The 27,555-nt window shown below is 32.4% G+C and overlaps 3 protein-coding genes across 7 annotated transcripts; 1 reads left to right on the top strand and 2 right to left on the bottom strand.

Annotated features, from left to right (window-relative positions):
• LOC106772108 (protein argonaute 10) lies at nucleotides 1–7,629 on the bottom strand. 3 transcript variants are annotated; one of them, XM_014658279.2, is made up of 22 exons: nucleotides 7,176–7,629; nucleotides 5,637–6,178; nucleotides 5,144–5,352; nucleotides 4,823–4,972; nucleotides 4,610–4,743; nucleotides 4,412–4,521; nucleotides 4,217–4,323; nucleotides 3,963–4,101; nucleotides 3,767–3,883; nucleotides 3,218–3,325; nucleotides 3,058–3,129; nucleotides 2,840–2,962; nucleotides 2,596–2,755; nucleotides 2,342–2,463; nucleotides 1,710–1,847; nucleotides 1,470–1,612; nucleotides 1,280–1,342; nucleotides 1,119–1,182; nucleotides 885–1,020; nucleotides 715–788; nucleotides 421–547; nucleotides 1–341 (listed from the first exon to the last, which is right to left on the bottom strand). In XM_014658279.2, exons 2-22 carry the CDS (start codon nucleotides 6,057–6,059, stop codon nucleotides 172–174), a joined length of 2,889 nt encoding a protein of 962 aa, XP_014513765.1. In that variant the 5' UTR covers nucleotides 6,060–6,178; nucleotides 7,176–7,629; the 3' UTR covers nucleotides 1–171. The 3 variants fall into 3 exon arrangements, with proteins under 3 accessions (XP_014513765.1, XP_014513766.1, XP_014513767.1); XM_014658280.2 differs by having other exon boundaries at nucleotides 5,637–6,073; XM_014658281.2 differs by lacking the exon at nucleotides 5,637–6,178 and having other exon boundaries at nucleotides 7,176–7,627.
• Nucleotides 7,630–15,598: 7,969 nt separating this feature from the next.
• LOC106771271 (50S ribosomal protein L28, chloroplastic) lies at nucleotides 15,599–18,348 on the bottom strand. Its single transcript, XM_014657225.2, has 3 exons — nucleotides 18,198–18,348; nucleotides 17,986–18,102; nucleotides 15,599–16,001 (listed from the first exon to the last, which is right to left on the bottom strand). The coding sequence occupies exons 1-3, from the start codon at nucleotides 18,274–18,276 to the stop codon at nucleotides 15,769–15,771; spliced, it is 429 nt and encodes a 142-aa protein (XP_014512711.1). The 5' UTR covers nucleotides 18,277–18,348; the 3' UTR covers nucleotides 15,599–15,768.
• Nucleotides 18,349–20,304: 1,956 nt separating this feature from the next.
• On the top strand, nucleotides 20,305–25,541 carry LOC106769994 (dentin sialophosphoprotein). 3 transcript variants are annotated; one of them, XM_014655818.2, is made up of 8 exons: nucleotides 20,305–20,439; nucleotides 20,572–20,631; nucleotides 20,726–21,685; nucleotides 22,026–22,196; nucleotides 22,306–22,509; nucleotides 22,631–22,828; nucleotides 22,945–23,145; nucleotides 23,331–25,541. In XM_014655818.2, the coding sequence occupies exons 2-8, from the start codon at nucleotides 20,589–20,591 to the stop codon at nucleotides 25,067–25,069; spliced, it is 3,516 nt and encodes a 1,171-aa protein (XP_014511304.1). In that variant the 5' UTR covers nucleotides 20,305–20,439; nucleotides 20,572–20,588; the 3' UTR covers nucleotides 25,070–25,541. The 3 variants fall into 3 exon arrangements, with proteins under 3 accessions (XP_014511304.1, XP_022640909.1, XP_022640910.1); XM_022785188.1 differs by having other exon boundaries at nucleotides 23,328–25,541; XM_022785189.1 differs by lacking the exon at nucleotides 20,305–20,439 and having other exon boundaries at nucleotides 20,473–20,631; nucleotides 23,328–25,541.
• The last annotated feature ends 2,014 nt before the right edge of the window (nucleotides 25,542–27,555 follow it).

Genomic DNA, 27,555 nt, shown 5'->3' with positions numbered 1-27,555 from the left:
TGAGGAATGGAAAATTTTCTACTATTGCAACATCTACAATGCCCCTTTAGGCAAAAAATTCTACAATAAAGATAGATTCATGAACTTCGTTTCCGATGCCTAATTCTTTGAACACTATGGGAAAACATTGTCGCATGAAACATTTTATGCATCTGCTAACAACTGCACAATCTAACAGTAAAACATTACTCTCTTCACATTTTCTTTCAAGGCTGGCAACGGCTTCACCACGCCGCACTCTCCACCACCACCACCTCCTGAGGAGCCATTTTCTTGCATGTCTGGTTCCATGTAGAACCGTGCTCGAAATGCAGCTAAGTGTGCGTAATATGCAGGAGGAACTGCACATCAATCAAATCCATTAAGATTTATACTTTGCAAACAAATTACATTTCAACTAAATCAATCTCAACGGCTTACCAACAGACACTGAGCGTGTACACCTTGCATATGTATAACATAGATTGTTTGTCAAAGATTGGATTCCATCTGCTGTAAAGTTGTTTTCGTCCCAAAGAACATGATAATGAGCAGGACGACTTGTACCCTGCATCATAACACAAACAACATTACAGCTTTAGACCTTCTTCTTAACCCAACAAATGCAGAACATTATCTCTCACAAACCCTTTTAACTATCTCATCAAAACCTTGCAAAAAAAAAATATTTTGCTTCATAATCAACATTGTAATCATAAAGCTCAAATCTTCCACCTGGATACCGGCATGACTGCAGAGATAAAAATCAAATTCTGTTGGATGACAGATTTTAGAATCCACAACAGTCCCTGAGAAAAAAAAAATTATCACTTTAAACAAAAATAAATAAAATTACTCATTTATTTGTTTACATGGACAAGTCAATTCAGGTACAGTCATCATACCAGGCAATATATTTCCACTCTTATCTGTACTGTTTCTGTCCCTGTGGTTGTTTGCAAACAACCGAGTATGGTGTCTTTTTTGTACAACTATGAAAGTTACTGGAGGTTGATAGTTTGGTTCTAAAGAAGCACATGCCTGCAAGTATATACATATATGTATTCTCGTCACAACATGTTTTATAGATTAAACAATTAGAACGTATGTGGGCATGTGTAAAATCTTCTGATTCTGACCTTCCGAATTGCATCCAACTCGTAGAGTAGAACTTGGTAAAATTGTCCTTCACTTACACCATCCCTGTTCGAATTTCTTGTTAGCAGAACAGTTTCAAAAAACTATAATGTTTAAAAAACTACCCCTTGCATCATAATTAACATACATTAAAAATACATACCTATAAAATATAATCCTTAGAGGCTTTTGTCCTGTTGCCTTTCTAAAGGAAATCAACAAATCTCTGCAAAAAACGACACAACAAAATATTTAGATATAGGGGGAGAGTGAAACTTGCATTGTCAAAATCCCATCATTACAATACAAAACATTGAGAATTAGAAAAGAGGATGGCAAATATCTTGTATTACCGGATCATGCCACCACTAACTAAGCCACGAACAGGGTCATGCCACATTTTGTACAAGTCTTGTATAAGTTCCTGCCTATGAGCCTGAGCACACACTAAACCGGCATATTTTGTCACTTCAGGCCAGTCTTGAGATGCTACTACCTATAGATTAGTAATGGTAATAGATATCAGCAACCAGAACCCAAAAGATTTTCACTGCAATATTATAAAAACCAAGACAAATGGATCAAAAGCATACAGCTGCAATTGAAGGGCTGGAGTCTTCCCCATTTTCAGGGTGAGTAACATCTGCTCCAAATATTATAGTTGGTATGTCACTAACCAATGGTATTCTACAACTTACAGCATCAACCAAAACAGTGTTTCTACCTCCCATCTGCATTAAGTTACATGTCAAATGATCATTAAGGCGTTGGAAGCCTTCCAAAGAAAAACAGTTCTGACAATCTCCGTAGAGCAAGGATTGACTACATTGGCCAGCATGACAATGTATATAGCGACAAAAGATAAAATAGTATAAATTTTACATCACTTTTGTATGTCAAAACACTCACTGCTGCTATGCTAAAAGCTTAAGTTGATGGTGAAATGCAAACGTTTTTTATTATTAGTCCTATCTGGAACCCATTACTAGGAGCACAAGGCTGGGAGTTTAAACAATGCCATAGGCAGCAAAGCCTTGACTAGCCAACAATTTATAACCATCAAGGACACATGATTTTTGTGCACAAAAATGCATCCATACAATAACAATGAAGAAAACCAAATTAGATAGAATTGTCAAAAAATTGACAGAAGTTGAAAGTAGACTTAAAATTCTTAGTTAGGAAAGTGCAATTTCATGTAACTGGGATCTGAGAGAAAATAAACCTTGACATTGATTTTCAAAGACACATTAGCCAGGTACTGCTTAGTGATCTTGAAGACATGCTTCGTCAGACAACATTGAGAAATTAAACCAAGGTCAGTTTCACAAATACGCTTTAGATCACCTGAAAACAAAATAAAGTTATAAGAGTTATGATATGAGCATTTAAACTTTGAACAACGCTTGTATGTCTGTCAACTGAAGTAAAACAGCAATACATAATCATGCACTTTTATCAACACCGAAGGTGGCTTACCGTAGAGAGAACCGTTGTTGTCAGGTAATATTGCTAATAAAAGCTCCAATTCCTTTCCTTTGGTTTTGTTTGATGACACATGATAAACATGCTTTAAAGCTTTCTCCACATGCTCAGGTTTGGCATTGTAGATGGGGATAACAGGCTCTGGATTAAATTCCTACAACCAAAAATCAATATGAATTTCAAGAAGAAAGCTTGCTCACTCTTCAAAAATAAACAACAGAATAGAAAGAAAAACTACCATGCCAGATACTTGGCACATTTGAGCTAGTTCGGTACAAAAAGAGAGAGCAACAGTGTCTTGTACACTTCGTGAAAAATTTATGCATGCCCACCGGCTGACAGTCATCCCATTTATCATTTTCTGAACCATTCAACAACAAAAAGGTAAAATATTTGCATTCACAGTTGCTTGAAAACGGACCATTGTAATATCAATGTTCACCATGAAAACAATACCTTGTTCATCATATTCCATTGACCAACTTGGGGCAAACAATTCTTTTCTTTCCCACTTTCATGATATTTAAGCTGGCAAACAAGTACTAGATATCAATGAATAATGGCAAAAGAATTAATAATGTTTTATCTTGCCTCTATTGGTGGAGAAGCAAATTACCCATGGGGCAGGAAGAATTCTCGCTTCTACCGAAGCTAGCTTCTCACTTATTTTAATCCCAAATTCCTTTGCATAAGGATCTTGATCATAAGCATTGTGCTGAATGGTCTGCATAAAGAAAAACTGAATCTTAAGTGTGACGGCCCAAATTTATATTTAGCTTCTCGAAGTGTAGAGATATAAATGCCATGGTTACATGCATTCTTTCTTATTCAACTTTACTTATTTAGTAGGATTTATTTTTCTGCAAGATCTCCCTCACGTGCTTCGAAGTTTGAAATATCATTTCCATCTTCCAATTTCAGCATTGTTTGAATCATATTATAGTATGCAAGTTTTATACTGTTCTGACTTTTAAGGTGTAAGTGCCACACAGACAAGGGCTAGAACATATTTTTGCTAAGTACAGTTTAGGAAGGAATAATGAAAAATGAACAACATAACGACTGTTAGCTTATTTGTAGTCATACATTCAGAGTGTGCAGAGTGAAATTTTAACTGTGAAACTGCTTACAGAAAATGTTCATCAACTCAAAATCAACAAAATACCCGCAAAATGTCACTTTCACGATCACGGGGTCTTTGACAAGTAACTTTCAGGAGAGCGGTGATTTGCTTCTCATTCAACCTTTTTGTGTAGCGTTGTCCCTCAACAATTTTGCAGGCCTGAGGAACCAGAAGTAAGAATAAAAAATAATTACTAGAAAGAAGAGAAGCAATGTCAATTACCAGGAATTCCCCTTACCTCCATTGGCAAATAATTTGCTTTCTTTTGATTTCCTACTTGAAGGCAAGGAAGGTGAGTATATTTAATTGTGAAACCATACATCTCTTGAAAATATTCAACTACTGACTTCATAGTTGAGTTCTCATCAACAGGAAACCTAAAAAAGATACAACCTTGCCATCAAGACGACTTGTTGAAAATAAATGGAACTTCTTTGAACTTGGTGCACAACAAGAGTTACTGCATATCATAAAATCAGAATTTTTACTTACACAAGTTCTCTGGTCGGTTGAGAAGTCAAACCAGAAACTCGGTACTTTCTTCTGACACTCCCTCTGTGGGTTACTTCAACTTTAACTCCTCTAAGAGCTTTCTTAATCTGTTAGACATCTTAAAGTAGTTCTGTAAGTTTTAGTACTAATACTATACAAAAAAATCATCTAAGCAAGCTTTGTTCATGTAAGTACTTTGATGCGATCAGCGTCAGACAATTGCCTTGACAGGATATCTTTTCCCAATAGCTGGCCAACATATTCCACGACTGGAAGAGGTTCAATGAACGCAGCAGAAGCCATATCTATGAAATGCAAGCAGATTACACACAGAAATTGAAGTTATAAAACGGTACTTCCCTCAGCAAATGATATCTCTGGTGAGTAATATACCAATATTGAGGGAAAGACCCATCTGAGTGGGCCTTATGCTTTGGTAAAATCCACACCAAGACTCCAAACCTTCCCCAAGCCGTTGGGGTGTTCTAATATCCGGTGAAAAGAATGATCTACCAATTGGACAGAACCTACAGAAAAAGCAGATTCTGTGAGAGCAAACAACAACATAAAAAACCACATTTTCTGTCAATTCCTTGGCAAAGCTACCTCTTAGATGATAGCTCTCTTAATACAATGTCAAGAATTTGGAGTGCCTCTTGTGGTGCATCAGCACGTTTACCAGCCAGAAACTGGCCCAAGTGATGCAAATTCGCCCTAGCAACAAACTTGATCACCACTCTATATTCTCTTTCTCTTCTGAAAATGGGGCAAGTGTCAGTTGGTTTGGGGATTGAACTTAATTCAAATGCATACAGTAGATACACACAAATGATTTTGCTTTAAAGCCAAATAAACTTATGAGATTATTATATAGATATATATATTCAGTATGTTTTGTTTAAACTGTATATATGCAATAAATCTTACTTGGGGCCATTAACTCCATCCTCATCATCCACAACCTTTATCTTAAACTCTCTCCAGGAAAAGGGAAGTGGCCCTGCTGTGTACAGACTTTTTCTGCCATCATATGCTGGAAGCCTCATCCCAAGGTCAGACTCTTTATACAGCCTCACGAGTTCTGCTATTATGGACCTGTTCACAGCTTTGGAAGAGACTTCAGGGGTGATACTGACCTACAGAACACGGTAGGGGCAACAAACAAAAAGAACAAAATTTCAGACCAAATTTAAGGAGTCATAAATGTTACAACTGGGAAAAGGACAGCAAAAACATAACGCCATTCAGATCCTTCTGCAATCGAATAGCACATATAAGAGGGAATAACAGGAAGAGCTTAAATACTTCCAAAAATGGGCACAGTAGAGTGATGTGTGAGTCGTTCACAAACCCCAACTTATTTTTTCTTGCAGATGGCTACAGTAGCGTGATAGAGGTCAAGCAAGCAAAAAGAGCTTACATCATACTGGTTTAAGTCCTTGTCTGGTAACTCTGCAAAGAAATGGTTACCCTTCACAATGCACTTTGTTCCAACTTGTCCAAAGCCAGGCCTAGGAGCAAAGGTCAAAGACTTGCTTGATGTAGGGTATCCCATCTCTATTTCACCACACATGGTGCTTCCATTTTCAACACCACTTGTCACAATAGGTCTCATCAAAACATCCCCTTGGTCACATTTTCTGCCACCCCTGCCCCTTCTTCTCCCCTTGTTCCTAGCATGAGATGATGTTTGGTTGTGGGGTTCTTGTGGCAGTGGCGGTGGTGGACCTTTGCCATTTTGAACAGCTCTAGGAACCTTCTTAGCTCCATTCATGGGGTTCTGCAAATGGGGCTTGATAACAAGATGTTGCTCTGAGCTCTCCCTCATCTGTCTCACTGGCATGTTCACCTTTTGTGCTGAGTGGTGGCCAATGGATACACAAAAGAAGATACACACTTTGTCAAAGATGACCAGTTTTTGACGTTTAGTCTTTGCTTATAACAGCAAAGCAGTGCCAATTGCTTCAGCCAGGAACAAACAAACAATGATAGAAAATCAATGAGTAGTAATTGCTGTAAAGTAAGAACCCAAAAAGTAAAACTTAATTATTTCGAGTTGTGTTCTCAGTGGACGGACTAATGCATAAAGTAAAATATGATGATGGTATGCTGTGAAAACTGTAAAGTACATGCATTGTTTAAGGATACAAACATTATTACTATTCCTTTGCAAAACTTAAATATCCAACAAGTCACCCTTGTTTCAGCAAGCAAACCCAAAAATGGTGAGCTGGTAGAACCATAGGGCTAAGTATCACAAAAAAGCAAATTTTGACAACATTTTCTTCTGCCCTTTTGCTTTAAAGGAAATCCCAATGCAATTTTGGAGCTCGGTTATAAAGTTTTTTGTCACACTCGCGAAATATCACAAACAAACGTTACAAGAAAAAAGATTAATCAATGAATGTAAGGAAGAGAAAAACTTATTATAATAAAATATGATTAGACATATATATATATATATATATATATATGAAAATCCCAGAAAATGAAAAACACCCAGAAGACAAAACCAACTCCTTAGACCTGTCTCCTCCTACCAAAAACTGAAAACATCACCAAACACAGGCACATAAAAAAAACTTGAATAAATAAACAAACAAAAAAAAATTGGAATAAAAATATTGACTGTACAGGTTTGAAACAAACCTTTAGGACTGCCTTGGAGTAAAGAATAAAACAACCAGAAGAAAACAAAAATCAAGAACAAACATCCTAAGTGAAGAGAATAAACATTGAAAAGGGCAGAAAAATCACTGTCTAGAAGATTTGCAGACAGAAAAAAATTATAAATAAACATTAACAAAAAAAAAAATGTAATGCAAAGGCTATGCTACATAGCAAAATGCTTTCCCCGACAAATGCCTTGAAGCGTAAACAAAGTCATCAAAACAGAAAATGAAAATCGACTAACTTGAACGGAAAAGACAGAGAAAAAAAAAACACAACTTGAACTCACCCTCTTTCTCTATGCTAGCAAAGAAGGCCTTATGGCTAACTAAGGAAGTAGTAGCAACGTGAAAACTGGTGTAGGGGTGATCGGAAAGATTGAGAATTTAGAAAGACGGAGAAGGGAAAACGGAAGATAAAGGGAGAAGATGATTGTGGTAGTGGTGATGAATCTTATACACGCATGCAAAAGAGCTTTTGGTGTTTTCTTTATCACGTGTAAAAAAAAGGGCTCTGCCTTCTCTTGTATTCCTCTTACTTCTTCTCTCTCCTACATTACACCCTTGTTCTTGTAGCAGCACAGGCTATGAAGAGAGAGATATTAAAAAATGGTGAAAGTTGAAGAGAGAGAGAGAGAGGGTAATGAGTCCAAAAGAGGTACTGAGGATTATAAAAGCAATGATACAAGGAAGAAGAATAATTCGAACTTGCAGTCCTCTCTCTTGCAGGCTTCTGCAATGTTATTATGTATGCTTTCATTTTCATTTTGAAAAATAAAAAATCAATCTTTAACTTGTACAAGAAAACAGTTTCCATAGCCATGTCGGAAGAGTTTAACAAGATATTAAATTTAAATAGCAAGGAAAAACAGAATTATAAGAAAGATTTTTGGTGGATAGTAAAATGTGATTGTTCGTCCCAATGCAAATGTCGCAATAATCTTTACTTTGTTAAGTGTTCACTGCCCATCATCCACTTACGGGTAAGCCTCGTAACGGTCGATTCAATGGTTTTCGCCATTCGGTGGGGTCCACTTTCCAATTGCTATCTTACTCTCTCTTTTTAACGCCACTTTCTTTAGTTGGAGTTTTGCGCTGTGATTCACTGCTTCTCGGTTCACGGCATCGTCCTGTGGGCCAGGGGTTTGCACGGTTGATACCTTCAAATCATTAGATTCATGACCATTACGAAAGGGCTCCCCCTTGATTCTTCACTTTGCTAGGTGCGGGTGCACTGTGCCTTTGGCTAATGCTAATCATTGGATCAGATCATGGGGTGTGACTGTAAAGCTCACTATTTTTTTTAGATTCTTTTTTATCTACAAATTAATGATAATCAATTAAAATGGAATTTAAATTATTTTTTATTTAGTGATGTAATGGTTCTCGAAAAATAGAAGTTATTTTTGGAGTTGTTGTTGTGTAGTGTATGATGATATGATGAGTGGGGACCCAGGAGAGATGAAATCGGACGGTGGGAAATGGAAGTAGGTTTTTGATGAAAGCACACTCAAGTATAATTTGGAAGGTTGCATGTTGGAAACCAGGTAGTGGATCATTACTTGTTGACCCCAACAACACACGTTATTATACTTTTCAATCTAACTTTTATTTTGTTGCAGACACTACCATCATCCCATGCTTATCATATTCCTATGTTTTTTTTTTTTTTTAAAACATATGTATAAGGATGTTTCATTCATTTCAAATTCATGTCTTCTGATTTTAAGTCTGTAGTTATTTAAATATTGTAATTTTAATGTTTATTAAATAGTTTATGCATTTAAAATAAAATAAAAAAAGACTGGCATTATTGAATTTTTGATATATAAACCCTAAAAAAGTTGATGAATGAAGCTAAGTCCCATACACGTCCAAGAAGCTTTGTTTTGTGGTGTTGTTTGGACCACTTTGACAGTGTTATGATTCATTATACAATTTCTTCTTATTTTCCCTTTCTTTTAACTTTTTCAATAAGTGTTTCTTCACTTCCAATCATTTCCTATACTTTCAACCTATACCCTCTAAAATCTAACATCAATAATAGAATTAAAACTATTATATATCAATTTTATAACAATTAAAGATAAAAAAAAATCGTTTTACAAGACTAAATTATATTTAAAAGTTTTCTTCTTAAGAAAATAATTTTTTTTTTAAATAATTATGATGTATTAGGTAATGGATTTATTCACGTCTCCATGCACGTACTGTCTTTTCTTTTATGGCCAAAAGTTGTTTGTTGCTGAGTTATTTTATAGTGTGTTATTTTGTAACAATGTAAAAATGCAAAAAGAAAATATTATTTAAGAAAAATATGTATTGTACTTGTTACAAGAATCATCAAATGCTACTAAACACGAGAGAGAGAGAGAAAAGGTGTTCGTGAGGACCATAATTGTCCTATAAAAGATAATGATGGGTTATTAGATGGCTTGGGATGCATGCTCACATCATTCTATAATACATTTATTGCACCAAATCATTACCCTCCCCAGAGATGAGGACAAAACTGGAATTCTCAATCCCAACATATTCTACATTTTTCATTCTATTATTATTATTATTATATATTTTGTTGCCAAATGAAAATGTTTTCCTACAACTTTATTCACATTCTTATCATCTATTTTCCAAAACATTTTCATCCTAAATAATAGTATACATAGTATATGTTTCATCATTTTTATTTTTCTTATATATATACATATATATAAATTACACTTATTTTGCTTTTACTAAATGCTACTTTGATATCTTATGATTATGTTATATATTTTTTTACAATCTGTTAAATTGAAATTCATACAGTTTTAACTCATGACTTAATAATAGTCATTCAACTATAAATACACATTATCATACATTATATTCGTATCGTTTTTTATACGAACTACAAAACATGAATAGAATGAGAAATATGAAATACAAAAACTAAATTAAAAATACGCATTTTCATATGATTTGCTATAAAATAGTTTTGTTTTAATATCTGAAATAACATCACAGTTGCACACTAGTTATAGTAAAACCCTAAAATATTATTGCATTTTATTTACTATCTTTAGAGTTTAGAATAATAACACACAAATATATTTGAATGAATTACTAGCTGATATAAAATAATATGCGCATAAAGATATATGTTGGTGGAATTCTCCCCATTATGAAGCATGCTTGGCATCATAATGATATACTCAGATTCTATGAATGAAGATCTTCTTCATCATGAAATTATTACAACTACATCATAAAATAAACCATATAATTACTATTTTAATTTCTTAGGGTTTGTAATAAATTATTATGATTATTTAGCAGATAATCTGGAATTTGAGTTTGAATTAACTTTATTAAATACCCAATACAGAAATTTTTGTAATAGTTTCATAAGATTGGAGCATGATGTGAAAAAAAAGAGTCACTGAGCATATGATATAACCTTTTTCTATTATGAACTTTACTCATTAGTAAATGATTTATTATTTATATGATTATCATCCACTAATCCCATAGCCCAAGCCCCACATTCACCTTTTTTCTAGAAAAAAAAAAGACAGAAAGTAGGACAAGTTCAAAGAGAAAAAGATGTATATCTTTGTCTTTTATGTGTTTGATTTGGGCCCCACAACTGTCCTAAAGTCCATGGGCCAATTAATCTTTTTACATGGGCCATACAATCCATGTTCCGTACAGTAAATTGGGCCACCTCGGTGCTCCCTGAGACCAAAATGCAGTGTTTATTGTAGTTGGAAAAGGCAAATGAAAAAATAAAATAAAAAGAAATAATGATTTTTGAAAAGTTGGGAAGTGTGCTAGTAATGTTACTTTAAATTTACTACTTTGGTTCCAAAACAATAATTGAGATGAGATTGATGATTTAATGAAAAGTAAATAATAAAAAAAAAAGTGACATGATTTTTCATTGAAAGTGTCCCAAACTTTTGTAATTGCTTTAGTGCCCACTTTATGGCTTTATTGGAGCTGACAAAAGGCTTGAGGTGGTCATGGGCCTATCAGCTGCAAAGCTAAGAGAAAAAAGACATTTTAAATCCAATTTGATTCTTTTTTTGCTTTATTGTGCCTGCAACTGTTCATTGCAAATAAAGGCCCAACATTATCATTTCAATAAAAGATTTTTTTTTTCTATTTTCTTTTGTTGAAGAATTTTGTATATGCATGCTTCCTATGGTATGATTGTATTAAAAGTATAGCATAGTGTATTGACAATGATATAAACAATGAGTGTGCATTATTCCCCCAAATCAGCCAACATTTAAGGTGAAAAGTTTTTGTGAAGCAATTTAAAATGGAGGTGCAAATATCAAATACCAAAGGATATGTTTTTATAAAGTAAAAAATGAGTTTGTGAAAAATGTATGTGATGGTTAATCTAGATGATGTTTTTAGTGGTAGATCAATGAAGTCTGATTCTTTAGTTATTATGTCTGTTTTGAAAGATGTCACTCTTATCAATAGTTTATCAAGTTTACAATATTTATATTTACATCAAAGTGATTTTAAGACATTTTTTAATTATTTGATGCATAAAGAAACTTATTTTAAGAAAAAATTAAAATTAATTTTTAAATAACTAGTATACTTGATAAGAAAAAGCATTTTAATATGGAAAATGGAATAAGTTCAAAGATAACAAAACATAACTAAAATAGGTAAAAAAAATTTAATATTAAATCTTTGAAAGTAAAGACTTAATTTTTTTTTTCTGAAATTGATAATGTTATGTAATTATAATTTCTTTAATATATTAAAGAATTTCCACTCATTTTTTCTTTATAATAGACTTATTTTTATCTTTTATCATAAGTTTTGTATGATCTCTTTAATAAAACTTTCACGGTAATGTATTTGGAAAAAACATATTATAAACCCAACAAATAATGATATTAAAGTTATGCTATTTATTGAAAATTGGAAGTTTTTATTTTATTGTTACCTATTTTATAGGATTCAAATCCCAATGCATGAGGTGACCAAAGACCAATAAAACAATGTTTGTCTGACTATGTTTTTGTTCTTGTCTATGCATACATATGTTGCATTTTGTGCTTTTGGCTTTTCCAGTGAATTTTGGAGAGAAGTGCTTCATGTCATTCTCTTTCAAAGTTCAAAATTATTTGGAACAATGATTAGATTAGGGAACAATAACATATGGATGAAAAAAAAAGTGTTATGCAATGAACAACAAGGTTGTGATGTTGTCACCGAAAAAAGCTAAAGGTGGTTTGATTAAGTAAAAGAGTAATAGTAACATTCTTTTTAGATGTAGTAGTATAAGAATAAAATGATTATAAAAAGATTTGTATTTTTTAAATAGAGTAAAAGATAAGAAAAAGATAATATCAAATAAATGTAAATATTTTATGACTATCAAAATATCATTTTCTTTTTGTAAAAGTTTGCATTTTTGCAAGTTATCTTCTGAAGCATTTATCATGTATATAAGAATCTAGAAAATAGAATATTAGAGTTGATAGATATATTAAAATAATGAGACAAAGTATTTTATTAATTTGATAAAATAATAGAATTTTCTACACTCGTCTCGTTACTTAAAACACATTTTATCTCTTTAGAACTCATTTCCTTTGTTTCCTCTCACATCTCTCTAAGCGTTCTAACTCCTTGATCATCTGTTTGACAATCGGGAGGTACCTTGACAATCGGGAGGTACCTAGACGATCACGGCGTCAAGGTCTACAAATCTACTCGGTCAATTCGCTGCTTAGAGCAAGTAAGTTTTGCACCCCTTTCTTTAATATTTTCAGGGTTCATGATATGCAAAAAGATTTTTGTTTTACATGTGTCAAGAACTTCTTTTCCTTGATTTTTGGTTCAATTGAGGTTTTAAGGTCTGTCTTCAACCATCAATCGATGGATTATAAGTTTTTCTAGAATTCCTTGCAGTGGAAGCACTGGTCAGGAATTTATAGAGCTATAGAAGTTTTCTAGCGGTAAAGGACGCTAGAGTTTTATTTAATTGATGTTTATGGTGTAAGTTTGGTGTTGTATATGAGTATTAAATTGATTTGGGTGAAATTTTTGTTTTGTGGTGATTTAATTGAGTGTATTTGAGTAATTTGTGATGTAATGCTATTGTGAGATATGTTGGATGATAAATTGGTTTGGAAGTGGATGTTATTATGTTGCATTTCTATTTTGAATGTATGTTGCAAAGTTTTTGAGTTTAGGAGTTGAAAATCTAAGAGTTGTGGTAGTTAAAAATGAGGGTTTTGATGTGCAATTGAGTGAAATAGTGTTTGAGGGTAGAAATCTAGTATTGCAAATCTATTTAGATGTCATTTGAGGTTTGTGGATAACTTGAGTAAGTATAAATCTGATATGGAACTTGGTATGGATCAAGGTGATGGTTTTAGAAGATTTAGTGCAAATAAATGGGGTTTTAATAGGTGAAAGTTTGAACTATAGGTTTTGTGCTCAAATGGTCAGTTTAGGGAGTCTTGGTAAGTCATATAAGACTTGTTGGAGTCCCTAAGTTGTTTGGTATTGTGCCATAAATGATGGAATTCAATTTGAGTCTCTTAAGTGAGGGTGTGATGAATTTTAGTTTAAAAGCTTGTAGTCATTGAGTTTAAAATGTGTTTAGGATGGTTTAAATTCATTCATTTAGATACATTTGAGTCTAGATACAATCTAGGAATGTTAAAAGTTGGAAAAGATTGGTAGAATAGGTCAAGATTGGTTAAGGGTGCAAATTCTGTAGTTTTGATGTTATAGAATTATGCAGTCTCACTCAGCGAGTTGGGTTGCTAAATGAGAGGTGAAGGGATTTGTACCACTGTCTCTGTATTCGAACAATGAATTGGGTTGCTGAGCGAGAGGTGATGGGGTCTGGACCACTGTCTTTGTATTCGTACAACGAGCTGAGTTACTAAGCGAGAGGTGAAAGAGTATTGACCATTGTTTCTATGGTTGCCCAACAAGCCTGGTCGTTGAGCGACTAGCACGATACCATACTTTTAGTCTTCTTATCTTTGTTTTATGTCAATCTTGAGCTATTTTATGATTATTTTAATGGTGTAAAGGTATCTATGGTATTATAGGATCATTAATAACATATGTTGTGATTCAATTGTGAAAGTGTGCATGACTAAGTTTGGTTTCAAATTGTTTCACGGTTGGTAACATGGGTTCCACGGATAAACTCCTTCTGTACAATTTAAAGTGTTTTAGAATGAACACATGAAGCTCAACATTGGAGTTATCCTAACACTCTAATAGTCTTTCATTCTCAAATAGAGATGATCGATACATGTGGTGAGAGTGGTATGAAGTCCTAGTCTAGGCTCTACCTGTAGGCCTATGACACAGTAACGGATTAACCTTGTGTGAGTGGTAGAATGAAACTCATTGACAATGATTTTACAAAAAAGTGAAGACCACCACAGGTGTACAACCCACTATAGCTTGGTATCATTCTAAGTCTAATCAGTTGGTTTAGGTCTTTACAAAAAATTCCACCTTTGTTTTAATTTTTCTCTTTAAAAAATATAACAAAATAAATGTTTAAATAAATAAATATAAGTAAATGTGTAAATAAATGTATAAATGTGTGTAACATGATATAATGTATACATGTATATAATATAATGTATAACGTATGCATAAATGTATTAATAAAAATTTATAATGTATAATATATAATATGTAGCAAATATATTTAATATTTAATATTTAATTTTTAATATGTATCAAATCATTTTAATGTCAAACCACTAAATAAAAATGAAAGCCCAATCAAGTTTTTAATATTCAATCCATTTTAAAAAAAAAAATCACTTTTCAAAAAAGTCCATCCCTCCTTTCATTTTTCTCTTTAAAAAATCAAAGAAAATAACACATGCATATACATTAAAAATAAAATAAAATGAAAATACAATTCCAGACCCAACCTATGAAAATGAAAGTCCATCTATTGGTTAATCAAGTTTTTCATTTTCAATACATTTCCAAAAGAAATTTCAGATTTTTAATTCATTGGAAAAGATTGTAAGTTGGGTTAGACATTTGAGTTTGAAAGTCAGCATAGACGTGCTTTACAAAAGTGCAGACTAATTTCTTCCAACAACTCACATTATTATTATTTTTCAATTTAGTATTATTTCTACGTGAAATATAATTAAATATATTTATTTATTATTTTATCAATATCATATATTTATATGCGCAAATTTATATTTTATTTCATCATTCAATTTAATATTTTTTATAATAGACTTTCTTATTTACTTTATTTTATGGTTTTTAAAATAATCGTTGTAAAAGTCAATAAACATATTCTATACAGCCTGTATTTATACTGATTCTAAAACCCACATAAAAAAAAAAATCCATTTTAATTGACAAAAAAATCTTGCCTGCACTGGTATATAATTTCTAAATCTCCTAAAACCAGCATTTTCTACTTTCTAAATATGATACTGATATTTATATAACATCTCCATGTACTTGACATGTAAGAAGATGATAAATGTAATTACCTTATTCTCTTCATTGCAAGGGGATTACCATACTAAAGAGCCAAAGTCAGAGACTCTGCCAACAGCTTTTTTGGTTGCGGTGCCTGCAATTCAAAATTCATAAAAGAAAAACAATTTAGTAGGATAATTCACATTTATGAAGCTACTAATGATCCTGTGGTATCCATGGATATTATAAGCTGCACGAGGGGTTTATCAAAGAGATTTCCATCAGTGAAATTCATTGCCTATGAGCTCTCCATATCTTGTTTTTCTCTACAAACAATACAACTTGCTTCTGAAAAGTAATATACGGAGAAGAAAAATCTAATGAACATGAATGTATTCTTCCACCCTGTTACAAAACCATAATTAGGTACTCTTATTTCTTCCTGAGATCAATTCCAGCCTTCTTTGCAACTGCATCAAGTCCATTCTTCTCTATGGTTTTCAATGCCTTCGTTGATAAACGCAGCTTCACAAAGCGCTTCCCCGCTTCCCACCAAATTCTTTTGTACTGAAGGTTCACAAACTGCAGTTTCTTTGTCTTATGGTTTGAAAATGATACTTTGTTGGCCCTGTTTGATTTCTTTCCAGTGAAGGGACAAACTCTCCCTGAGAAAGAAACAATAGAATCACAGCATTAGAACAATCAATCACCAATCAACTAGTTTTTCTTTCTTTCTTTTTTTATTTTTTTTTATTTTGAATCAACAAAAACAAAATTTATTCAAACTTGTAGCCAAACGATCACAAGATGCGACCCGCCAAAAAATGCACTCCACGAATATGTATAAAATGTAATCTACATGGAAAAACAAAATAAACATCCACCCATCTTGCACATATCTGACCCCAAAAATAACAAATTTAACATAGTAACATGATGTGGCCATACGAAAATTTTATTTTAAAAATAACATGTGTAAGATGCATATTTAAAAATTTATAAAATATAATAAATATATGATTGCAATTGTACATATCCAATTCATCAACACACATTTATTAGACATTACCAAAATAAATAAAATATTATAAATCATTGTCATAATAACTTACTTTCTATTATTTATACAGGAATAACACTGGCAATCTTAGTACCCTTTTAAAATAATACATAAAAAAAACAATTTCCATTTTGATTTATGAAGAGACAATGTTTCCATGTTTCTGCATTACACGTACTTTATGTTTCTTATAGTTTTATTAGATATACACGTTTTCAAAGTGTGGGCACTTCACCAATACGTATCAGCGAAGTATCTAAAATTATTGATATCAGGTTCTTGAAACAAATAAAAGTATTGATGTTTCATAAGTTTGGATACTTTGTCAACAAGTACTAGTGCAATGCCCCAGAGAGTATTAGTATCAGAAATGGATGTGTGAAGCAAATTAAAGTATCAGTGCTTCATAGATTGCAGTCAGGAATCACAACAGTAATGACAGTGAAATGACTCACACCAACAAGTAACGATATTAGAAAATCGTTAGTTATACATGACCTCTTGACGTTTGGCTTGAAAAATATTTTCCATTTTCAATTTTAAATAAAAAAAATTCCAGAATAGTGAAATTAAGAAAAAATGAAACCCATAAAAAAATGTTTTCATCGTTTGTAATATAAACTTTTGAAATCAGAGAACAAAGAAAAGAATATGATAGCTTTACTGACGGAAAGAATCAAAGCAATTAATATAGTGCATGTTACATTAACACTCTGTATTATTTCTTCCAAATTCACACAATACCCAAGCCTTTGTTTCCCTACAGTAACAATCTCAATTTTTAGAATCACACTACACTATACTGATACTCCATAACCTCAGAAATACATTGCACCATACACTTCCTTAATTGTTTGAAATATATCACGCTGATACTGAAGTGCTAAATCTTATAGTTTGGGTTTGGATCCAACTTAATTCCATAATACTGGTTTGTAAAGTGAAGTTTTTACCCTACTTGTATATCCCTTTTTAACCATTTGACTAGCTGATGTGGGACTAAAGAAACCATCACTCTTGAAGTTGCAATTTCGGAAACTCCAAAGAGAGTCACACCTTAGCCAGGCTACTGATTTTCCAACACTTAAAAGAATACATTACACCATTTACTCCCCCAGTAAGAATAAAAACAGAAATTGCCATTGGTGAGTGTATAGCTAAGCACATAAGTAGAATCATTAGCATTTAAAGAGTAAATAAGCTCAGAAATGGATACTAGAAATTGGTATTACCTTTACAACCCCTATCTTAAAAATAACTAGAGTCACATATATTATAAACAAAATAAATATTTTTTTACCGAAAATATTTAACTAAAACAACCGCCCTCTCTCAAGCAATAATTTCCTTTACAGATTAAAAATACAAATATGGATATATTAAGAAAAAAAATGAGATGATTTAGAGATTTTGGGGGTGGAGGAAGTATATTGGTACAGAAAATTAAAAGAAGAAGAAGAAAACAATGTTGGAAGAAAATTTCCAACTGGCTAAAGATTTCCTAATTACTAATGGGAATCAACATGAATGTTAGGGTTAACGAATTGGGTGAAAGTGAGAGAAATGAAGAAGTAACGGGAATTGCTTACTGGCTACGATGGGGAGAGGTGCGGGGAATGAGGGAGAAGCGGTGACGGGCGGTGTGGGGAATTTGGGGCAGCAGATTCTGAGGCCGCTCAACTGCGAGCTCACGAAGCCAAGATCCGCTGAAAGTCAAAATCAAAATCATTGATTTCACAAACACAAACACAGAATCAAAGATGAAGAATGAAAGAAAGAAGGAAGAGAAGATGAGTGTTACAGGGTTTGTTGAGACCGAAGCTGTTCCTAAACGACACCGTACAGCTAGCAGAACTCGCCATTGCCATTGCCATTGTCATTGCTTCTGCCTTTGTTATCTCTTCAAATTTCCTACTACTTGGTACCCACACACCATGCGCTGCACCCGGATAAGATGAAAAAAAAAATATATTATAATTAATTTTATCCATATTATTATATCTAAAAATATTTTTTTTTTATTTATGATTTTTCAATTTTTTTTTTCTTTTGAATAGATAGGCCATTTGCACCTAATTTTACGATAAACTTAGATATATAAGATTAATAAATTATAAGAGAGGATAATGATAATTAATTATAAAGATTTACTTGTTATTATTATTATTATTATTATGATTTTCAATTTAATTTGAAATCTGTAATGTATTTGTCTAGGCATTATAATTACTTCAAAGTAACTGGCTCCCTGTCATATTTAGTAAAATGTTTTTTTTATCCTTCGAAACTGTAATGTTCATATGAATAAAAATAATTTTCAACTTTTATATTATATATATAGATGGAAAATATATGTTAAGTAACATGGGTAAATTAATACAGAAAAAAGTATTGTTTTTGTAATGATTTTTAATTGTCATTGAGATTATTAATGACGCAAACTTATTAATGAAAGAATAACTTTCACTCAGTTTATAAAGGTAAACAACTTGTAAGAAATATTTCAAATGATTTTAACCCACTCTAATTCAATTAAAATTCAAATACATATATAAAAAACTTATATTAATTTGGATATTTTTAATTGAATATAAATTAAATTAAATCTAGAAAACACAAGTAATACTATGCTCTTCTTTATCATGGTTCTTTTTTATATTATTAATTCACGTTCTCATTGTTTCCTTTCATAATATACTAAATACAAATATAACAACAACCTTATGCTCATTGCTTGCAATCAAGATTACATGTATTGATTGATAATATCTTAAGTACACTTAATACAAACATAATTTGACGAAAAACATATCTAAGTTTTACAACATCTCATAGTGATTTGAACAACATTGACACCAAAATCATGTCAATTACAATATGAACCAACCCTATCACTATAGAATATGTTTTGTTTCTTTTTTTTCTTTCGTTCTAAGATATTATTTAACAAAACACAATTATATATATAAAATTAAATTCTTACAGAAATTATATATTAAAGTTATAAGAAACTTATGATCTTAAGAAAAATTACTCAGTGAAAACCATGATGAAGATCACATTTAATATTTAATTGTTTTAGAAAAAAAATACTTGTGAAAAAGTGCTTTTCTGTACTAAAAAACATAAGATGATTTTATAAATCATTAAAAAAGTCAATAAAATTTTTTAGTCATAAAAATGATAATAGACAAACTTTTATAGAAATATCACTCCTTTGAAAAACACAATAAACTTTTCTTGATGGAGTTAAACAATTGAGGAAGGTATGAGTTGTTAAACTTCTTATCATATAGAAAAGAAGAAAGTACAGAGAAATAATGCACACAATGATGAGTCCAATGCCAAAAATTATGGTACTTGTTTCCCAAGCCACCTTGCATACAAAGAATCATCTTTATGTACCAGAAATAAATTAAGTCCTAATCATGATCATCACACAAGTTTCTTCACAAATGGAAAAGTAAATAGAAAATGGCTATGTCATCCTCATTCTTTGCAAATTGTTAATGGACATGTCCCATGATCCTACCTGTATTCATTGGTTCCTTTGTCCATTCAGACATCCTTACTTTAGAAAAGCAAAAGCCCTTTGAGGTTGAATATGTTTTCCCAAAAGCTCAACAACAAACAGCATAGCAACAATGATGGTCTGTTATAACTTGTTAAATTGTAATGACAGCATTTTTGACAACATTTTAAAGAACACATATGCTATAGGCTAGTCATAGGCTAAGGCTGCTTAATAATCATGGAATCACCGAAAGTGAATGCTGTTTGGTCACATTATCTTAGATTATGAAGCAATCATGGTCTAAGTTTGTAATGCCAGATAGATAAAAAAGAGATGAAGTTTTACATGTGATCAATTACTTTAAGGGTGTGATAATTATGCAAACATATATGACCCGGAATGAAGAATATGGAGCAAGCAAGACCATGTTAGTGGCTATAAACACTCTGGCAATGTCACATAAATGAAGCTGTCCTCAAATTTCTAAAGTTAAGAGCATGTGAACATCATCATCAGTATCACTATCATGGTATCACATAGCCTTGTTGTTCTTGGAGATTTTTAACAAGGAGCCTTTTTAATTGATATATCTTGTTCTATTATAAGCAAATCAATTGTGTGGGGATTATAGCATAATCTCTTTGCATTGGTTATATTGCAGGATTTGGAAAGCTGAGCATGGGCAACGAAATGGGTAATAACAACACATCTGCTATCAAAGGTACATCTTGTTTTTGGATTGCTGAAGAAATTTTGGTTAAGTACAGTACAATTTTTCCTATCTTTAACTCTTAATTTCATTTTCCATTTTGCAGAGGAAGATAACTTAGGAGAAGCTGAGAAAAATGGTTTCCAAGACGATACTAATGAGACATCTATAGCCAAAGATGTTGTGGAAAAAGCTTCAATTGTTATAAATGAGCCAGGGAAAGATACATGGCAGGATGAAGGTCATGCAGAAGATGTAAAAGGGAAAGCTCAAACAATTACAACAGATGAAGCCAAAGATGAAGACTCTCAAGATAAAACTATAGGCTTTGCTTCTAACCATACAACAACAGTGCTTGGAAATGATTCAATGAAAGGAGATACTCATGCAAGTGATGTAAATATGGAAAATCAAACTCCTCCAACAGCTGAAGCTGAAGTTGTTCGGGAGAAAGGTGCAGCGGCACTGGTTTCCGAAGATGCAACAACTGAACTTGGAAAAGTTACACTGCAAGAAGATAGTCATGATGATCTTATGAAAGGAAACATGAAAATGCTTACATCGGATGAAGACAAAGATGTTCAGGAGGAAGAAGCCGAAGCTTTTCAGGATGAAGTCACAGGGTTAAATTCTAACAATACGGAAAGCAGGCTTAAAAGTGATTTGTTGGAAGAAGATACTTGGAAAAGTGGCTTGAATATGGAAAATAAAATACATCATCCAACTGCTGAAGTCGAAGATGTTCGAGAGAAGGCTACAGGAATGACTTCCCACTATTCTAGAAGTTCACTTGAAAATGATTTATTGGAAGGAGATGACCCTGAGGATGATGTTAATGCAAATCATCAAAAGCACAAAACAGTTGAAGAGAATTTTGATCAACTACACTTAGAAACAAGCCTGGATTTTGATGATGAAACAAGTGAGTTTGATGATAAAACTCATGAAGATAAACAAGAAGCTAATGCAGAAAACCTTACTGCCAATGGCAAAGATGTTCAGGAAAAAACTATCATCCCAGCTTCCGATGCAGCATTGAAGTTGACAAATTCTTTTGAAGGTTCAGGTTAGTAATTTCTTTCAAAATGATGCATATAAAATAACTAATACTGATTGTTCAAATCTCACTTAGACCAGATGTTATCTAGTCTTTACAAGCTTCGAGCAATACTTAACTTACAAACTGATTTTGTGGAATTGAATTTGGTGAGTCCAAATTTTAAATGATATTTAAGTCTATCCAAAATCTGTTATTGGATCTCCTGTGTTTTGTCTGTACTTTAGATGTCTGTGCCTAGGCATGAAAGGGTGTTGTTAATCTGGCCACCAACTTTTTTCCAACTTCAGATTAGAAGTTCAACTTCTAAGGGTAATCTAAAAAAATTACACATAATTCTGTTTTATAGGAGATGAAATAACTGAAGTCAGACAACCTGAAAAGTCTCCAAGCGATGGATCAGTTGAAGCTAAAGGTGGAAAGTCTGAGAGCTTGTCAAGTTTTTCTTTGAAAGGCACTGAAGAATATGAGATAGAAACATGTAATCATCACCTTAATAATAAGCCTTCAATCCAACAAGGTTAGGAGTTAAGGCTATACTTTTAATATTTTGGTAGCCCTTATCCACATTTTCTTAAACAAAGTTGAGTTAGGTCTTATAAAAGATTAATAACGACTCTGTTTTGTAGGGGATGAAATAACTGAAGTCAGACAACCTGAAATGTCTCTAATTGATAGATCAGTTGTAAATGAAGGTGGAAACTTGGAGATCTTATTAAGTTCTTCATTGGAAGACACTCAAGAATATGTGAAGCAAGAAGAGACACGCGTGAGAGAACACATTTTAGTAACAGATAATCATGACCTCAATAGTGATCCTTCAATCCAACAAGGTTAGGACCTTTTCTAGATATTTTGATAGTCTTGTCCACATTTACTTAATTAATTCCATTTGAGTTAGGCCTTATCCTAAGATTAATTTATAAAAAACATACTTATAATTTTGTTTTATAGGGGATGAAATATCTGATGTCAGACAACCTGAAAAGTCTCCAAATGATGAGGCGGTTGAAGCTAAAGATGGAAACTCTGAGAGTTTTTCATCGTTTGAAAACACTGAAGAATATGAAAAGCAAGAAGAAACCTGCTTGAGAGAACAATTGTTAGAGGCATATAGCCATCACCTTAATAATGAGTCTTCAATTGAACAAGGTTAGTACAGTTCTGTTAATTTTTTGACAGTCTTATCCACGGTTGAGTTAGGTACCAAACCAAATTCTGAGAGTAATTTATATAAAAAAGACTATGATTCTGCTGCTTTTATATAGGGGATGAAGTAACCGAAGTCAGTCAACCTGACACTTCAAACGATGGATCAGTTGAAGCTGAAGCTGGAAACTCTGAGATCTTGTCAAGTTCTTCACTAGAAAGCACTGAACAATACGAGAAGCAAGAAGAATCATGCTTGAGAGAAGAAATATTACTAACACATAATCATCAGCTTAATAATGAGCCTCCAATCCAACAAGGTTAGGACAATTCTGTTAATATTTTGATAGCCTTATCCATATTTACTTTATTAGTGCCATGTTAGATCCACTTGATGAAATGTTTTAGATTTTAATCTTAAAGTTAAGCTTCAAAATTATCAGAGATTGTAAGCCCACAATGAAAATTTAAGATGTATTTATTGTCTTGTTTTGAATTATAGCAGATGTAGAGGAATCAGCGGTTTTAACATTGAGTGATGTGAACATGTTAAACAATATAGAGATTCAAGAATCAAGTGGACATTCTGACAATGATGAGCCAGACAAATTTCTCTCCGAACAATCATTTCTAGGCACGGACTCACTCCTAGAAGATAATTTGTTGGATACTAATTCTCACTCTGAACAGATTAAGGATGATGGCTTAGCAAAAGAAATGAAATCCCATGTAGAATTATGTACTGACATGTTGGATACTACATCTGATTCCCTAAATATTGACACCACCACCAATGGTAATTCATTGACCAAGGTAAATTGTACTACTGAGGATTCTCACACCTCACCTCTTGAATCTTCCGTTGCGGTTAGTCCAATTGAATTTGACCATGAGGAAAACTGCAAGGTACCATATGGAAAAAGTATATTAAGCAGAAGTGGATCAATGGAGAACTCACATGATTGCAATTTAGATCAATGCATCAAATATTCATTGAAGGAATACAACATGGTGTATATATGTGATGTGTCAATAGAGTCTAATGGGGACTGCAATGGAGAGAGAAGTATGTTACTTGATTCTAATGTCTTCGGGCTTGTCACCAATGATCAAGTTGAAGAATCTAAAGTCATCGAGAATGGAGTACCGTTTGATGCTTATGTTAACAACTCCAACAAGGCTTTAGAGGAAAGTGGTGCTACTTCAGAAGAAAAACATTCTGCGGTTCCTGAAGCCAAAAGGGTTTCTCTTATTGAATGTTTAACTGATGTTAATTGCAGACATGAAGAAGGGAAGGAGAACAAAATTGAAGAAACAAATGAAAAGCCAGAAGTTTCACATGTCATGATAAATACTTTTGAGGGGACTGAAATGTCAGAACAGTGCAATTGTGATCTGGTAACTATAAATCAGGAAGAATCTATTCCCTTGCAAAATAATTCCTCTTTGTTGCATTTCTATGATGACCATCAGGACAATGTAAAGCAAGACAGAAGTTTTACTGCTACCATCATGGCAAACTTAGGTTGGAAGCAAACAAACAAGACCACAAACTCTGGCCACACCATTGACAACTCTAATTCTTCTGAATTAACAGTTCCATCTCTGCTGGACTTGGATAATAAAGACGCATTTGAGAAAGAAGATAAAGAAGATCCACAACATGCAGCAGCAGAACTAACAACTTCTACAGCTACCATGTCCATTGTTGAACTATATTCAAACAAGTCCATATTTGAAAATGGTGCCAATGAAACAAAGGAAAGTATAGCAAGGCCCAGTACTGAATCAAACCCTGACAATCCAAACACCTCTAGTCAGATGCAAAAATCACCAAGCTTCAATCTCAACCTCAGAAAGGAAGCAAGGCCTGGAGAATCAGATAAGATTCCACTGCTTCATCAGAATAAGTCTGCAAATGAAAGCTTCTCAAAACAGAATAGTATGAATCTGATAAACTCAATGCCTCATTCTCAATATGAGCAGTGCATGTTACACAGTGAAGAAATGCCAGTGGAAGAGAAAATAGTTACTATGGAAAGAAGTTACTCTGGGAAATCTAAAGCTCCATTCATAGGCCTCTTAAAAGAAGAGGAAGAAGCTCATCTTCTAGGCATGGCACGGACACAAGACAACCATGCTGGCACAAAGAATACTGTGTCATCTACTTCACCAAAAAAAGATAAGCGAAAGCCTCGATCTTCCTTCTTCAGCAGCTGCATGTGCTGTGCAACTGTACCTTGAGAATTACACTTACAGTTCTATTTTACTTTTCTCCTTTGTGTTGTGAGTTTCTTTCTAATTTATTTTAAAACAGTCCACAATTGCAGTAGTGGTGGCTATAACGTCAAGGTTTTGAAGATTTCATGACCACAATGTTACAGCAATTGCAACCTTTTCTGTGGCATTTCTCCACAAACCTCCTTAATATCAAAGATTGCATTGTAACTGTGACTTCAATTTAAAGCCTTGTAATTTATTTTTTTGAAAGTTAAGTTTTGATCTGGAAAATTCTGATGGGCAATTTGGCATCATGGTGAGTTCAACCAACAGCGGGGGCACTGCAGCAGCCATGATCATTGGTTTTAAAGTTCAAGATGAAGTGAACTTTGTTTGAGAGATTTCACAAATGTAGAGAGACCAAAGCTTCTTCTTTTGATTGTATGTTGTAACGTTTCTTTTTTCTTCCACAGTGAACTTGGATAATTATACTGATAAAACCTCATTCTTGTGTTTGACTTTTTTATACACAACAGAACGAATATATTTACATATATATAATCATGAATCTGCATGATTAAAAAACTATTGACCAAGAAAATGTATCTAAAAGAGAAGTGAAAAATGGAAGGCAACAAAATGTGTCAGATTTAAGTGGCCTCCGCTGGTAATGAGACATTAGAACAGTAGAAGAATATGAAACATAAGATGCCTTAAAGACAGCTAAGTGCAAGCTCTGTTACACATTATTTTTGGAGAAAACATGATAAACATAAAGTCAGTGTAACAACTAATATGAAGGAGTCTTGTTTATTTGTTTTATGTATATCCCAAGGCTACATCAGAAAGAGATGAAAAGAAAAGCAGAATTGGAGAAAATGACAAAGTTCTCCATAAATTTTCTGATGATAAATCACATGTGTCCAACTCCAAACCAACCATTATTTACAGGTCAAAGTTCAACTCCATAAATTTTCTCATTCAGCAGTCATGTTGTCAAGTGTTGTTATATGTCGTGCTTTTGTTTCAAGAAAAAGACATATTTGTAGGGTGGTTGGATCTTAGAGACTAAGTTTGAAACTACGAAAATTCATTGCCATTTAGAAAGCCCTGCTTCAAGAAGTTCCCAGAACTAAGAATGTGAGACAGAGGACTCTTGTGTATGAAAGTCTTAGTTAAAATAATAGAAATGAGTATATATATAATTATGAAAAAATCTATAAATTCGTGAAAAATCTATAAACTTATTATTTTAAAGTTTTAAATAGAAAATAATATTAATTTTTTATGTTCAGATTTCATAGATAATAGAGTGTCGATAAAACACATGCTTTATTAATTTTTTTAGTGTATTAGGTCTTTTTATTTTTTGATACAAGCATAATTCTTTTTTTTTAGGTTTACTATTTATGATTTGAATTTAAGATTTAGAATTTACTAGTGAAATTGTTTTTGTTCCTATTTTTACCACTAAATTTTATTTTTAATTTAGGAGTCCCAAACTAGAATTACTTCGAGTTTTAGTATCACATAGAAGCAAATAATTAAACGTATTTATGAATATAAAAAACTTTCTCACTTAATTAAATGTTTCTATTTTAATTATTATTCAACGTGTGATAATTAAGTCAAACACTACCCGAGTAAATATATCTGACTTTGACTGTGTTTAAGGAACAAGGTTATATATATGTCAACACAACCTCTTGCAGAAATTTTGGGACCTTAAAAAAGACTTAATTATAATGTTAAATAATGTTTTTATATACTTTTTATAACTTATTCATATGTTATATCAAGACCATTCTAAACAAACAAACATACAATGAATAATATGAATTAAATAATAATAAAAATAATGATAAAAATTGAAAAATTAAAAAAGTTGCACTTTATATATATATATATATATATATATATATATATATATTAAGAATAATTTTAATGAACAGAAGAGTGATTGCTAAATTAACTTAAACCGTGTTTAGTGGATCAAAATTATAACTATTAAAAACGGGTTAATTTGGCTAATTAAGTCCAATTTACTTTTATCCATCTTATAAATGGTTCCACCTAGCTTAACTTATTACATATGTTATCCTGAAAATATTAATTTAATCTAGTCTATTATAATTTGGTGAATTAAACAAGTCAATATACCTAAATTTGAAAAATAAGAAAATGAAAAATATTTTAAATTTTTTATACATTTAAGAAATATAATACATAAAAATTAAAACTCCAAGAATTAAAAACTTTATATAATACATCACGACTTAGAAATTTAAAATTGTCATAGTAACTTATTTTTCAATCTTCAAACTTGACGTGCTTTTAGCATTATTCTTATATGATATCAATTCTAAGCTTTTGAAAGTTTTACACGATACAAAATTCCAAGTAAATTAAAGTTTTAATTTAATGCTGTCGTTGTAATTAAACGTTTTTGTTTTCATTTTTTTTTAATCGCTCAACTTAAATAATTCGGGTCATAGGAAAATCAAGTCTAT

The sequence above is a fragment of the Vigna radiata genome, chromosome 8 (genome assembly GCF_000741045.1).
Source record: "Vigna radiata var. radiata cultivar VC1973A chromosome 8, Vradiata_ver6, whole genome shotgun sequence".
In the NCBI taxonomy this organism is placed as follows: Eukaryota; Viridiplantae; Streptophyta; class Magnoliopsida; order Fabales; family Fabaceae; genus Vigna; species Vigna radiata.
This window is presented reverse-complemented; position numbering and strand designations above follow the sequence as displayed.

Bases quoted from the DNA above. Each gene is read 5' to 3' on its own strand.
- LOC106772108 (XM_014658279.2), bottom strand. From the start codon at position 6,059: ATGCCAGTGAGACAGATGAGGGAGAGCTCAGAGCAACATCTTGTTATC. The intron at 3,130-3,217 runs GTAATTTGCTTC...CTTGTTTGCCAG, and splicing joins GAATTCTTCCTGCCCCATGG to CTTAAATATCATGAAAGTGG. The intron at 1,613-1,709 runs GTATGCTTTTGA...ACTAATCTATAG, and splicing joins CCAGCCCTTCAATTGCAGCT to GTAGTAGCATCTCAAGACTG.
- LOC106771271 (XM_014657225.2), bottom strand. From the start codon at position 18,276: ATGACAATGGCAATGGCAATGGCGAGTTCTGCTAGCTGTACGGTGTCG. The intron at 18,103-18,197 runs GTAACACTCATC...TTTGACTTTCAG, and splicing joins CTTCGGTCTCAACAAACCCT to CGGATCTTGGCTTCGTGAGC. The intron at 16,002-17,985 runs GTAAGCAATTCC...TTTCTTTCTCAG, and splicing joins ACCTCTCCCCATCGTAGCCA to GGAGAGTTTGTCCCTTCACT.
- LOC106769994 (XM_022785188.1), top strand. From the start codon at position 20,589: ATGGGCAACGAAATGGGTAATAACAACACATCTGCTATCAAAG. The intron at 22,510-22,630 runs GTTAGGACCTTT...TTTGTTTTATAG, and splicing joins TGATCCTTCAATCCAACAAG to GGGATGAAATATCTGATGTC. The intron at 23,146-23,327 runs GTTAGGACAATT...TTTGAATTATAG, and splicing joins TGAGCCTCCAATCCAACAAG to CAGATGTAGAGGAATCAGCG.